A 15,954-nucleotide genomic window follows, 5' to 3' on the forward strand; every position below is an offset into this window, starting at 1 on the left:
AACAATAATATCAAGGAAATACATAAGAATAGATTATATGCTTACAATCCGAAAACACAGTGAGTGACAAGTGTTACGAAACAATGTTGTTAAACGAACATTTTATATTATTTATGTATTTGCGTAGGCTTAGGAGGTTGTATATAAAATAAATTTTTTTGTATTGATTACAACACAGTATGGGTTGGTAGCACGACTTGCATATTTCCCTCCCCGTAGTCGGAAAATTCCTAAAAAGGGAAGGTGTACAAGAATTCATCTGTACTCAGTAGATATATCTTAAAAACACCCTGTAATTATCTACGATAATTACTTTCAGTTATTTATGTCATCAAAACAACATTACAACCTTCATTCGATTATATAAATATTGTTAGCCAAGATCACGATTCACTAATAATTGCAGAGTCAATTATAAACACTTTTCATGGTCGATGCTGAATAGGCATTTCTAAATATATAAATAGTTAAACTATAACAAGGGAATTCTTTATTATTATATTAGACATTCGTCATTCTGTTTTGGTGATCAGACGTAATATTTCCACATTAAAGATAGTGTCTCTTTCTACACGAGATGTTCTTTGGGTGAGGTGCTACCAGCTTATACTAATGCGAGTGTAAATAAACCAACTCAACAAGTAAGCGTATCAATTATTCCACCCCTCGGATAAGGGATAACCACCCTCACCGGGAGAAGATAGCCTTAGTGCCCAGGGCTGTCATATGGGCTTCCGCACTTCTTTGAGGCTGAGGCTTTGTGATTTAATGAATTTTACTATATCTTCTCCTTTATTTATATTTATTATTTCATGGTTCATCAGCTTTCAATATTCCCCTGTTTCTGTCTTTACTGGGCCATGTATCCTTATAATTTTTCTCTCAATTATTTTTAACTTTTCTTCGTCTTTTTTCGTAAGGCACATTACTTCTGCTCCATAGGCTATCACTGATCTGATTGCTGCTGTGTATATTTTTGATTTTGTTTTTTTTTGCTCAGGTTTTTGTCCTTGAGTAGTTGGTGATATTTCCAATATACTCTATTACCTGCTTTAATTCTGTCGTTTATCTCTATACTCCTTCCGTTTTTGCCGTCCACCATCACCCCCAGGTATTTGAAGCAATCTACTCTCTGGAATGTATTTTCACCTATCTTTATTTCTGCTATTCTGTTTACATTGTCTCGTGTGCTTATATAGTCCAGGGCGGATCTGTTTTGAGATGGACGTTGAGAGGTGACTCAAATTTTTTTGCAGAAATTGTTTGAAAATAAATCAAATAATAATATTTGAGTTATCCTCCCTCTCAAAAAGGTCCGGAACATTGTTTAAATAATCAAAATGTCAAGAATTGAAGAAAATATTCGATTTTTTTCTTCGTTTTTTGATTATAACTTTAAAAGTATTCATTTCCGAGAAAAGTTGTACTGACATAAAAGTTGCGTAATTCAATTTACTACAATATGGAATTGGTTAAAAATTAAAAAAATAGTCACCCTAGTTGCAAAATAGCAATAATTGCGAAAAAACCATACAAAAACAAGTATTCGCATTTTACGTTTTTCAACCATTTATGCTACACTTAGAACCTTCATATTTCACCCAAAAAAACTTTATGATACAGTAAAACAATACTGTAAATTTCATTAAGATCGGTTCAATAGATTTTGCAAAATAAATTTTGCAATACAGCTTTCGCAAAAAAAATTCATTTTTTCAAAATGTTACAGGACTGAAAATAAAGCAGATGGCAAGTTGAATTTTTTTTTGCTTATAAAAGTGTACTGTACCTTTCATTTGCAATTTTCAAAATTAAAATCGATTAATTACCACGGCGTCAGAAATTTTTTGAAATAAACAATAATTTTTGGTGCTACGCGCAGGACAGCGGTGTTTGATTCACACAGGTTGATTTCCACCAAAATTTCTTCCAATCTTTATCTAATAAATTATTTTCTTACTCTATATTTTGTTGTATTTTAATTTTTTAATTCCACAAAAATCAAACTAATTTTATTATTGTTTGTGAAATATTGTTTAAACAATTGCATATGTTTAAAAATAATAAACTTTTATTATTTAAGTTAAAATATATGAACAAAGAAAGTTTTTGCTAATAAAAGTGTTATTTCAAAGGATAGAGTATGTGTTTTTATTTTGCAATAAACAAATTTATTTATTTATATCGAAATGTCATAAAAATTAAAATGTATCAATCATTATCAAAGGTCATTGGAATGGTCAATCAGAGCAACCTATCCGCTGTCCTGCGCGTAGCACCAATAATTAATGTTTATTTAAAAAAATTCCTGACGCCGTGGTGTTAAGCGATTTTAATTTTGCAAAATTGCAAATGAAAGGTACAGTACACTTCTATATGCAAAACAATTTTTAACTTGGTATCTGCTTTATTTTTAGTCCTGTAACATTTTGAAAAAATGAATTGCTTTTACGAAAGCTGGATTGCAAAATTTATTGAACCGATCTTAATGAAATTTACAATACTGTTTTACTGTATCATAAAATTTTTCAGGGTGAAATATGAAGGTCCTCAGTGTAGCATAAATGGTTGAGAAACGTAAAATGCGAATACTTGTTTTCGTATGTTTTTTTCACAATTATTGCTATTTTACAACAAGGGTGACTATTTTTTAAATTTTTAACTAATTCTATATTGTAGGAAATTTAATTACGCAACTTTTATGTCAGTACAACTTTTCTCGGAAATGAATACTTTTAAAGTTATAATCAAAAAACCAAGCAGAAAATCGAATTTTTCCTTAATTTTTTGACATTTTGATTATTTAAACAATGTTCCGGACCTTTTTGAGAGGGAGGATAACTCAAATATTATTATTTGATTTATTTTCAAGCAATTTCTGCAAAAAAATTTGAGTCACCTCTCAACGTCCAAATGTACTAATATTTTTACAGATGCGTCCTGGTCTAATAAGATATTTTGTTTTATTCTGATTGATTTAGTCCTCTCGTCTTTGCTTCTCTTACCAGGGTTAAAAGTGCCTCTTCTAGTCTTTTTTTATCTCGTGCTACCAGTCCCAGTTCATCTGCATATCCTATGATCTGTGTTGAGCTTTGAATAATTGTCTTTTTCAGCCCTGTGTCCCTAATTACTCCTTCTAGAGCGATATTAAATAGTGTCGTTTGTTGTTGACAGACTGTCTCCTTGTCTTACTTCAAGTTTTATTTTGATGTCACTTGTATCGCCCTCATTTGTTTTAACTTTTGCTGTTGAGTCTTTTATTGTCATTTTAGTTAGTCTTTTTTTCAGCATTTTTTTCATTTCTTTTAATAACTGTTGTCTGTATAAGCTGTTGAAGGCCTGTTGGAAGTCGATGAATAGTATGTGTAATTCTATGTCATGTTCATAGCTTTTTTCAATTGTTTGTGTCAGTACGTGTATTGCATCTATTGTTGATCTTCCTTTGATCTATTGTTCTAAAACCCTGTTGATATGGTCCTATAATTTTTTCTGTGTATTGATTTAGTCGGTTTCTTATAATTGTGGTCAATATCTTATACGTTGTATTTAGTAGCATAATTGGTCTGTAGTTGCAGCACTTAGTTGGATCCCCTTTCTTAAAGATTGGTGCGATGTGTCCGTTTTTCCATTCTATGAGCATGCTTTCGTCCTTCCAAATTGTAACCATTAACTTGTGCATTCGCTTCATGAGCTCCTCTCCGCCGTTGATGATCAGTTCTTGTTGATTTCATCTGGCCTTGGCGTTTTGTTTACTTTTAGTTGTTTTAATACCTCCATGAATTCCTAATAAGTAGGTGCGACTTCCTCTTCATCTCTGTTATCTCTTATATCCTCATCCTCTGAATATGCCTTATTGTCGTTTTTGTATAGGTCCGTGAAATGTTTTTCCCAATCTTTTTTGTTTATTTTTGGGACAGATTTTTTGGTACTGTGTTGTTGTTTTATCTATTCGAACAATTTCTTGTTGTCTTTATTATTCGTTTCTAATTCTTGCATTTGTTCAGAGATCCATGTGTTCTTCTTTCTTCTATAGAGTTTCAATGCTTCTTGTTTTTCTTTTCTATATTGGCCCAGTTGTTCCTGTTCGGCACTTTGTAGCTATTTGTTTCTTGCGAGGTGCTTCAGTTGACTTTTTTGGTGACATTCCTCATCAAACCATTCTTTCGATTCTTTGTTTTTTTGGAATCCTATTATTTGTTCTGCTGTCTTTACTATGCTGTTCTTTATGTTTTTCCATTCTCCTTCTATTTCTATGTGCTCGTACTGACCCAATTTCTGTTCCAGTTGTTCTGTATATTGTTGCTTTGTTTCTTGCGTTTTCAGATTGGCTATATTCCATTTCCTCCTTTTTCCTTCCTTATGATTATTTGCTTTGATTATTTTCATCTTAAGTTTTGCTATCAACAATATGTGGTCAGTGCCTCCATTTGCCCCTCTATATGACCTTACGTCTTGTACTATTTGTGTCCACTTTTTCGAAATTAGAGTATGATTTATTTGGTTTCCATCCATTCTTCCTGGTATCATCCATGTTATTTTGTTTTCTTTTTTATGTTTATGCCCAGTACTAACTATATATGTATTTGTTGCTGCTGCTAGGTTGCAGATTTCTCCTCCATTATCATTCGTAGTTTAATGAATGGTTTCTTTGCCAGCTACATTACGATTATAGTCCTCCTTTCCGATCTTTGCATTGAAATTACCCAATATTATTAATATGTCATTCCTCGGAATATTTTCACAGGTTTCTTCCAGGATGTCTTAGAATTCTGTTTTATCTTCTTGGTTTATTTCTTCGGTGGGTGCATAGCAATTGACTATCGAGATGTGGGCTTGTTTATTTTCTTATGTAAGATATCCTTTCATTAACTGCTTTGAATTGTATCAGTTTTTCCCTCATTTTTTTGTTCACCATAAATGCCGTACCATTCGTTCCCTGTTTGTTTTCTCCCGAATAATACATGCTAAAGTTTTTCTTCTCAATTTTTCCTTCTTTTTTCCATCGTATTTCCTGTACGGCTAGGATTTCTAGTTGGTATTTTTTCATTTCAAGAGCTATTTCTTGCATCTTACCTGCTGCCAGCATGGTTCTAATATTCCAAGAGCCCATTCTAATGGGTTTTGTTCTTTTCTTCTTATTGAGATTCTTTCTTTATTTTGTGTGCGTTATTTTGTTTTCGTTAACCGTTTGCATTTCCTAGTCTTTTTTTGCCATGTCAATATCATATTTCAGCCGCTGTTCTTCGTTTATTAGTTTTTTAAATTTTCTATCAGCTGTTCTCTCTGTTCGTCTCATATCTAGATTTTGCTATTCACTATTAATTTCTTGTAGCCGATTTTTGTTTGCTTACCTTTGCTTCTTTCGTCCTTTGCTATTTTAGTTATTTCCTTTTGTATTTCTTTTTCTTTCGATGTCCAATCGTTGTTTATATAGATACGATCTTTATGCTGTTTTAGTTTACGTTTCTTGTTTAGGATTTCCATTTTATCCGTGAGGGCTTCTGTTTCTATTGCGCATACTGTTTCTCCTATTTTTTTGCACTTCTTAGTTTTATTTGTATTTGCAACTCTTGGGCTCTGAAATTTTCCATTTCTTCTTTTAATTTTTTATAATCATTTGTTTCTACTTTCAACCCAGTTACGATCAAGCTTTTCTTTTTGCTAAATTTCTCCAGTTGCTCCATTCATTCATGTAGCTGTTTTACTTCTTTTTTTAGTTTTTGTTTCTCTGCTTTTACACCCATTAACTCTTTATTGGTTTTTTGTTATTCTTTCCCTATTTGTTTTATTTCCTGAAGCATTTCATCGTTTTTATTCATTAGCTCTTTCATTATTGTAATCATAACATTTTCCATGTCTTCCTTGTTTTCGTTGCCTGCTTTGCTTGGTGACCGTTTTTTAATTTTACTTCTATTAAAACAATCATCCAAGTTTTCTCTTTTGCGTTTCGTTTCATCATCGGTTTCACTTCCTGTGACATTTTTTCCATTTTCTAGGAGTGCAGCGCTAAATACCTGGAATACCGATATTAGATTATCAACAATACTTAAAAAATGAAAGTTACCAATTCACCGGTAGTTAATGCGTTATTTAAAAATTTAACTGCGCACCAGAGTTGCCAGTTGGTCTGTAATTAGGATGGGGATTAAAATAGATACGAATTCACCGGGACCCGGAAATAGTCGCAGGAGAGTACGGTGCCGGTCACCGTAGAAGTAAGACGTGCGAGCAGCAAAAGGGTACAGCAGAAAAACCGCCTGAAGAAAAAGAGGAAGCTTGATTAGCTGGTCTTTTCAGACCACCGTGGATGTAAGACACGGTTGCAAATCAAGCACTCGGCTTCTAAAGGCCAGAATAGAGGCAAAAACGGGTTTTTGTATGCAGTGAACTTAGGAAATTTTTATCGGTTTTCTGAGACGCTGTATATAAGAATTAGTTAGCAGAATAAGCAAACGGGCTCTCGGAGAGTCCGTCGGGACACCTACTGTGCTCCGTAAGGGTAGACACTGCAAGGTGTAGTATTTTTGAAACCTACACGGTTGCAGAAACGGCCCCTTGGCGAGTAGGTTGAGACAGCAAGAGGATCCCCGTACCCAGTTCTGTCTGGGTACGTGAACAACCGTGAATTGTCTAGGGCTGCCTACCCTAAAACCGTGCTGGCAACGGGCCAGACGGCGGCAAAAAAGGCTCATCAAAGCGATTTTTCCCTCCCTGACGACATGTCCAACAGTGGTAAATCACTGTCTGTCCCCTTCCACCCCTATGCAGATTCACGTAAAGTGAATCTGAACCTATTCCAGGAGTTGGAAACAGAAAACGAAGATAGAAAAAAGAAAACACCAGGAGGATTGGTGACCCTGAGGATGGAGTCCGATAACGAAGGCAGAAAGAAAACAACAGGAGGATTGATGACCCTGAGCGACGGTGGAGGAAAGTTCAGGGAACCTGACCTACCAAAAAAGAAAAAGACGAAAAAGAGGATTGAGAAAAAGAATAATAAAGATGACTACACTACGGATGAAGAGACAAAATATGATGAAGATATGGACCACGAAACGGCCAAAAAACCTGCCTCAAAAAGGCAAAGAACGTCACCACTCAACGTGAGCGAAGACGAAAAACACGAGGAGATAGAGACTTTGAAAAAAGTCATACAGCAACAAGCTGACGACCTAAAGGCAAGAGACGAGGAAATAAAAAGCCTAAAGGCACAAATCGAGGATCTGAAAAACACTATGGTTCAGACCAACAAAACTTTGCTCAAACGCATGGACGAAAGATTTGATCAACTCGCCGAAAACCAAAACATGAAGACCACGCCTACCACAAAGAACAAGGAGGCCACACCCACCAAACAAGTACAACCCACCAAAGTAAATAAAGGGGCAAAGAACAACGGTACAATACCGAAAAATAAGCCAAAAGAGGACTTTCCTGCCCTAAAGGAAAAAGAAACAGAAGAAAAACCAAAAAACAAAGAAGAAGAAAAATGGGAAACAGTAGCAAGAAAAGCTATGAGACCCCATACCCCAGAAAATGAAGACTACTCCCTACCCAAAGGTCCAATAGAACCGATACACCCACCAAAAAAGACGACGGCCACAGAAGCCAAAAATAACCAAAAAGAGGAAAACGACAACGAAAACACGATGGAGATAGACGAAGTACAGCAAATACCCGCAGATAGTACCAAAAAATACAAAAAACCACCGGTTATAAAGCTACAGTCGGTGAGTGAAATAAAAGATATCTTGACACTAGCACAAAAGAAAGGTGTAATAACCAGCAACAAGTTGTCAAGAAGTGGCCGTGAGGTACTAATACAAACAAAGAACATAGAAGATTATAGGAAAATGACGCACGTCATCGAGGATTATAGCAAAGACATAAAAGCAATACAATGGATAGCCTTTCCATTGGAAGAAGACAAGACGGACCAAAAATTGGTAATAAGAGGATTACCCACAAATACAAAACCCGAAGACATCATAAAAGACTTAGATGATGAATACGAAATAAAATGCAATGAAGCCAAAAATATGAGTTCAAGAAAGAAGGACAAAAGAAGCCTACCAATGTTTATTATAACAATAAACAAAGAAGACACAAGAAAAGCCCTGAAAATAAGCAGCATTGGATACATGAAGGTAACAGTTGAAACACTGAAAAAACCAACAGGACCCACACAGTGTTTCAACTGTCAAGGGTACCACCACGCACAATCGGCATGCCACAAAGACCCTAAATGCGTGAAATGTGGAGATGACCACATCAGCAAGGAATGCCAGAGACCAAGAAAAGAAACAGCAACCTGTGCAAACTGTCAAGGAAGCCATCCAGCAAGCTTCAGAGGATGTCCAAAATTCCCAACCTGGGGAAGAAATCAGAACCAACCGACACAACAGAGGCAACAACAAACGCCCAGAGAACGTACAAATGGAAAATCGTATGCACAGGCAACGAAAAACACAGCAGAGGGCATAAAAGAGTCACTAATAAACCAGAACGACCTCACAGACATGCTAAAGGATGTAGTCACATCCTTAGTGTACAAAGCGATTAGTGAACTCAAGTTGTCGCTGAACTAAGACGAACCAATTTGGGATACTTGAGGATAGGCTCCTGGAATTCAGGAGGAATAAGGACCAACCAAAACACCTTGGACGAACTGGTCAACAGGTACGAAATGGACGTAGTAGCCCTACAAGAAACAAAATTAACTAACAACATCAGACTAAAGTTTCCAGGCTACGACGTATACAGGAACGACAACACAGGAAGATCGGGAGGCACAGCTATCCTAATAAAAAGAGGCATAAAACATATTAGGGTACCTACACCACAACTGGTAAATATGGAAGCCACTACAGTGAGGGTACAAATGGAACAGGGTGAAATCAGGATAACCTCTGCATATGTAAGACCACTAGACCCACTGTCAGACGACGATCTAAATGAGTTCCTACATACAAACGAACCTGCAATAATTATAGGAGACCTGAACGCAAGATCCCCAAATTGGAACGATAGAGGTACGAACAGAAACGGACGTATACTAAACCACTATATAGAAAACAACGAGGATACAGAGGCAATGGGACCAATAGAACCAACCCACTATCCATCAAATGGACTTCCAACACACATAGACATTGTAGTTGCAAGAGGCTTAGAAATACAGACAGAACTGCATACACTAACAGAAGGAGAATCGGACCACAACCCAATTTTACTGGAATTAGGCACATGGACAGAAGAGACCACCACGAAAAGAACCAAAAAGAACACTAAATGGACAAACTTTAAAAGACTGGTGAGTCAAGGAATAAACACCATTCCAACAATAAATAGCCCAGAACAAATAGAAGAAAAAGTGCTAGAACTAGAACGTATAATACAAGAAGCACTAAGAAACAGCACTACAGAGGAAGAAGTCGAAACAAAATCGGGAAGGTTCAAAGAAATAACACAAGAGATAAAAGACTTGATTCGGGAAAAAAACAGAGCCAAACAAAGAGCCAGAAGAACAGGACACCAAATGGACAAAAGCAGAGCAAACAGGCTAGCAAGAGAAGTCAAAGAAGCACTAAAAGAACACCGTAGCGAAACATGGAACAAATACATACAAGAAACAGACGAACAAGGGCCAAATATGCAAAATATTTGGAAACTACAAAGAGTGCTTCGAAATGATAGAAAACCTATCCCACCACTACACAGCGAAAGAGGTATAGTGTATACTACCGAAGAAAAGGCAGAGGCAATGAAGAACACACTCGAAAGAGAATGCAGACTAAACTACGACGAAAACGAGGATGTGGACTTCATAGCTGAAGTAGAAAATCAGAGAAATAGACCAGAAAACCCGGTAGAAGAAGAAATCCTGCCAACATCACCAGCAGAAATAAACGTGCACATCAGAAAATGTTCACCCAAAAAAGCACCAGGCCCAGACAAAATCACAAACAGAGCCCTAAAATACCTACCGGCGAGAGCGATAGTATACCTAACCAACATAGTAAATGGGATACTACGGTACAAAAAATTCCCGAATCAATGGAAAGAGGCCCATGTCATAATGATACCGAAACCTGGCAAAGATAGCACATTTCCGCAAAATTATAGGCCGATAAGCTTGCTACCAGCAATCAGCAAAATAGTCGAGAGAATAATACTGAGCCGACTACAAACTGAGACGGAAAGACTAGAAATCATTCCAGAGGCACAATTTGGATTCAGAGCTGAACACTCAAGCGAACTGCAAGTACTCAGACTAACAGAGTACATAGCAGCTGGATTCAACGACAAACAATACACAAGTGCAGCTTTCCTGGACGTCAGCAAAGCTTTTGACAGAGTGTGGCATAAGGGCCTAATATACAAAATGCGAGAGTACGGATACGGTGAGGCGATAACGAGACTGATCCAGTCGTACCTACGTGGACGGAGGTTCAGAGTTCGGATAGGACAAGTCCTATCAGAACTCGGAACACCAGAAGCTGGGGTACCACAAGGAGCAGTCCTGTCGCCTCTACTGTACTCTATATACACCGCAGACATACCAAGAACACCTGGTACAATGTTAAGCCTTTATGCAGACGACACAGCAATAGCGGCCAAACACCGAAATATTGACGTAACGGTGAACAACCTACAAACAGCTCTACAAGACATTGAAGAATGGTGCCTAAAATGGAAAATCGCCATCAATGCAGAAAAAACACAAGCGGTAATGTTCAAGAAAAGAAGAGAACAGCCAGACGAACGACTAACACTGCAAGAAAACCCCATCGAGTGGAAAGACAACGCAAAATATCTAGGCGTAATAATGGACAAAGGACTAACATTCCAAAAACACGTAGAAGACACGATAAGAAAAACAAACGCCGCAAAAGCGTCAATAAGAGGTCTAACGGGCAGAAAAAGCAAGCTAAAAACAAAGACAAAGCTTAGACTAATAAACAGCATAATAATCCCGATATTGACATACGCATCTCTCGCATGGGGGCAAGTATGCAATTCAGCAAAAAAGAAGATACAAGCGGCACACAACAACAGCCTAAGGGAAGCAGTAGACGTACCTAGATACGTTGCAGAGAGATTCCTCTTCAGAGACCTGCAACAAGTAAGAGTCATAGACACCATGACAGAAAGAGCTAGGATAAAATTCCCAGAATTAGAAAACCATCCGAGCCCCATACTGCGTGAGATGCTAGGGTACGACGCTTTCCACCGATGGAAACACAAGAGACCAAAGCAGCAAATAGTGGAATAAGTATACAGAACAACAAAAGACGACAGTTCGTAACTCTATAAAGAAACAACGACAGCAAAGGAGACGAAAACAAAGGCAAACAAAAATAGATAGCACTTAATAGTAAATACATTTGGGACCAGACCTTAAGTCTGGGACCCAAGCAAGCAAAAACAGAACCGCGGACAAATCACAAGTAGTTAAAGGCTCAAAGCGCTTCACGCTGGCCTAGTTTTCAAACCGATTAGGACACCACATTAAAATCTTATTACCCAGGATTTTAACGTGAAGAGCATTTGGCTGATAGTTGTGCCCCCATCGCGCATCAGCGTGCTATGGGGGGGAAAGGGATGGCCTGGAGCATTGGAGCGAGGTGAGGTGACTCCTGTCAATGACACGAGTTAAAACAACTCGCTCCAATGAATTGTTACACCCGAACGTAATTAATAAAGGGTGAACAAGTCTCACGGGTCGGGTTTAATCATAATGCTTGCTTGCTTGGACCCGGAAATATGCACGCCCTGATATTCTAGTTACGTAAGCTCGTCCGATTGGCGCATGACGTTAACAACAGAGTAAAGCATAGTCCCGTCTATGCGTTCGTAATACGAACGCGAATGAAATTTGAGAATAGTACAAATGAATGAATTATGACTAAAAGAAACTAAGTGATTTTTATAGTTTAGAGGAAAATTATTAAACTATTTACTTTTATTTAAATTGATTTTCAGTTATTTGTAAAGTTCCCAGTTTCTTGATTATATTGGTGTCCGGAAAATAGAAATATTCATATAATCGATATCTACTAAAATTATTATATTTCGTTAGTTGGCAAAAATTGATTAGTGGCCTACACATTAGTAAATATAATTTTTACCAAGGGGAAGAAAAGCCTCAAAATAAAACCATAAATTTAATGATTGATAAAAAAACAAAAATTTTTACTTTTTAAATAATGTATTTCATCAGATTTAAGTAAGAGGCTTGGAAAAGACAAAAATAAGTTTTAAAGTTTTCATGCCATGCACTTTATTTAAATTTTGTGCATGTGAAATAGACGTACATACAGCAACTATGTAGCACTTTTCATAATTTTTCTTTTACGCAATGTCAGGTTGTTAAGAGACTTGTTTAATTCTTTAATTCGGAAGTACATCCGAGACCTAAAAAATAACTTGTTCGCTTTGTTAGAACAGTCTACAGTTACACTTTTGGACATAAGGTTTTCTAAATAATTTTTAGTTACCAAAATGGAATCACCAATTATGTGGAAGGAAAAATTGTCTCCAGTTACTTAATATATGACAAGAGAGTGTCTGATGGTTTACATAAACCACACTTACTCAAATGATCAACCCACGTGTACGTTGAAACATCTTCGGATTGAATACTGGAGTCCTTCAATTTATGGCAGATATAACCAGCCAAATTCTCCAAACCATCATACTCGAGGTCACTAATGTTTTTTCATTCTAACTCTCATTGAAAACTTGAAAATCCACAACTGTTTCGTTGTTAGAATCCAGCCTTTGGATCAATTGTCCAGAAATTGGTAAATCTGGGATGTCGTCTGTTTAAACGTTCGAAAATTCGTTCCGTTGTCTCTCCTACCCGTATATAACTTTTATAAAATAAAATAAAGCTTTTTGTTAACACTTTAAAAAAATTTTAATGGGTTTTCACCGAAAAGAGCTTCATTTTTTGGTACTATGTATCACGTTAAAATATTTGATTTGGAATTTGAAGGATAAGATCGTCTTTTTTATGAGCTACAAATTTACTTTTACTGGTTCTATAGACTAAGAATATACCATTTTTTCGTTTTTTATATGCTACATTTTTTCCAAGAATATTTTTTCGATATAATACTTACTTTTTGAGTATTTGCGAAAAACCGCCGAAAAACGTGTTTTTTTTGTTGAAAAGTAAATATTTTTAGTCGCAAGTGACTCTAGTACCTACTACTAAATTAACCTAGTACCTAAGTTAAAAAAAACTCTATAGAACAAAAGTTGCTTAAACTTAGTCAGAACTGTTTCCGGACTTATTTTAAACATATATTTTTTCACCCTCCAAGTAAAAGCAATCAACGGCACAAATTCAACTTTGAAGTGGGGGATGGGTAGAATCTAAATCCAAATTGTCATGCAATTAGGAGTTGACCCTGAAAATTATGTGTGTTTCGTTTTATCTTTTAAATCATTTTACTTAAAATCATTTTTTAACTATCAAATAATAATTACATATTGAGTTATTTTATTTTTTAAACTTTAATAATATTTATAAAAAATTTTACTTTCTTGTAATGTATTTTTAAAACAAGCAATCATTTAAATAATTATTTTGTAACAATTTGTATTATTTAAGAATATAATAATTACATTTTGGTTTCGTAGTAAGTGTTTTTTAAGAATATTAATGTATAGTTTTAAAATATTGTATTGCAAATAATTATCATTATTAAATGGTTATTATTTGTCAAGTATTCTTTTTCTTTTTTCACACCCTTATGTATGTAATAAAACTAAGGGACTTTCTGAAAGGTCAATCGTAAACTTTAAAGACACAAAAGAAGCGATACTTAAAAGTTACGCCCATTATATATCTTTATATCGTGGGAAATATACAATACAACACGAGCTCCAACCGCTCGACTAATACTCTTTAGAGCTGGCATCAGTGTGTGATCTCGCGTTGAACGGTAAATATCTAAAATTTCGTATATAAGTCCTCCCCTTTACTTTTCAGCGACGGATCTCGTTTCGCTGTAAATTTATCAGAAAAATTTAAGTACAAAAATCTTTTCCCCTCTAAGTGTGCCATGATTAATACAGTCGGAAACATGAAAGAATACCCATGAACGAACATATAAAACACGCTGTATTTTCCGCTCACCGTGTCACACAAAAAATTGGCCAGCGCAAGTACATGTAATAATTATTGTTACATGTACTTGCACTGGACAATTTTCTTTGTGACACGGTGACAGAAAAATACAGCGTGTTTTATATGTTCGTTCATGGGTATTCTTTCATTTTTCCGACTGTATGTTAATTATAAAGATACTTATGAACAATATACTTCAATAATTAATTTCTCAAGGCGAGATCCGACTAAATCGAGGACAACCCGAGATCCACCAATAGGAAATTAATTATTGGAGTATATTGTTCATAAGTATCTTTATAATTAACAGATTAATCATGGCACACTTAGAGGGGAAAAGATTTTTGTACTTAAATTTTTCTGATAAATTTACAGCGAAACGAGATCCGTCGCTGAAAAGTAAAGGGGAGGACTTATATACGAAATTTTAGATATTTACCGTTCAACGCGAGATCACACACTGATGCCAGCTCTAAAGAGTATTAGTCGAGCGGTTGGAGCTCGTGTTGTATTGTATATTTCCCACGATATAAAGATATATAATGGGCGTAACTTTTAAGTATCGCTTCTTTTGTGTCTTTAAAGTCTACGATTGACCTTTCAGAAAGTCCCTTAGTTTTATTACATACATAAGGGTGTGAAAAAAGAAAAAGAATACTTGACAAATAATAACCATTTAATAATGATAATTATTTGCAATACAATATTTTAAAATTATACATTAATATTCTTAAAAAACACTTACTACGAAACCAAAGTGTAATTATTATATTCTTAAGTAATACAAATTGTTACAAAATAATTATTTAAATGACTGCTTGTTTTAAAAATACATTACAAGAAAGTAAAATTTTTTATAAATATTATTAAAGTTTAAAAAATAAAATAACTCAATATGTAATTATTATTTGATAGTTAAAAAATGATTTTAAGTAAAATGATTTAAAAGATAAAAAGAAACACACATAATTTTCAGGGTCAACTCCTAATTGCATGAAAATTTGGATTTAGATTCTACCCATCCCCCACTTCAAAGTTGAATTTGTGCCGTTGATTGCTTTTACTTGGAGGGTGAAAAAATATACGTTTAAAATAAGTCCGGAAACAGATCTGACTAAGTTTAAGCAACTTTTGTTCTATAGAGTTTTTTTAACTTAGGTACTAGGTTAATTTAGTAGTAGGTACTAGAGTCACTTGCGACTAAAAATATTTACTTTTCAACAAAAAAAAAACACGTTTTTCGGCGGTTTTTCGCAAATACTCAAAAAGTAAGTATTATATCGAAAAAATATTCTTGGAAAAAATGTAGCATATAAAAAAAACGAAAAAATGGTATATTCTTAGTCTATAGAACCAGTAAAAGTAAATTTGTAGCTCATAAAAAAGACGATCTTATCATTCAAATTCCAAATCAAATATTTTAACGTGATACATAGTACCAAAAAATGAAGTTCTTTTCGGGGAAAACCCATTAAAATTTTTTTAAAGTGTTAACAAAAAGCTTTATTTTATGTTATAAAAGTTATATACGGGTAGGAGAGACAACGGAACGAATTTTCGAACGTTTAAACAGACGACATCCCAGATTTACCAATTTCTGGACAATTGATCCAAAGGCTGGATTCTAACAACGAAACAGTTGTGGATTTTCAAGTTTTCAATGAGAGTTAGAATGAAAAAACATTAGTGACCTCGAGTATGATGGTTTGGAGAATTTGGCTGGTTATATCTGCCATAAATTGAAGGACTCCAGTATTCAATCCGAAGATGTTTCAACGTACACGTGGGTTGATCATTTGAGTAAGTGTGGTTTA

At 35.3% G+C, this 15,954-nt stretch overlaps 1 protein-coding gene across 1 annotated transcript in view; it reads left to right on the top strand.

Annotated features, from left to right (window-relative positions):
- Positions 1-15,954, top strand: part of LOC126888617 (uncharacterized protein DDB_G0283697-like) — a 39,411-nt gene that overhangs the window by 19,056 nt on the left and 4,401 nt on the right. The window contains exon 2 of the mRNA XM_050656973.1: positions 6,801-7,373. Within this exon, the coding sequence (XP_050512930.1) occupies positions 6,801-7,373 (573 nt within the window). The remainder of the gene's footprint in view (positions 1-6,800; positions 7,374-15,954) is intronic.

This window comes from Diabrotica virgifera, chromosome 7 (assembly GCF_917563875.1).
Source record: "Diabrotica virgifera virgifera chromosome 7, PGI_DIABVI_V3a".
In the NCBI taxonomy this organism is placed as follows: Eukaryota; Metazoa; Arthropoda; class Insecta; order Coleoptera; family Chrysomelidae; genus Diabrotica; species Diabrotica virgifera.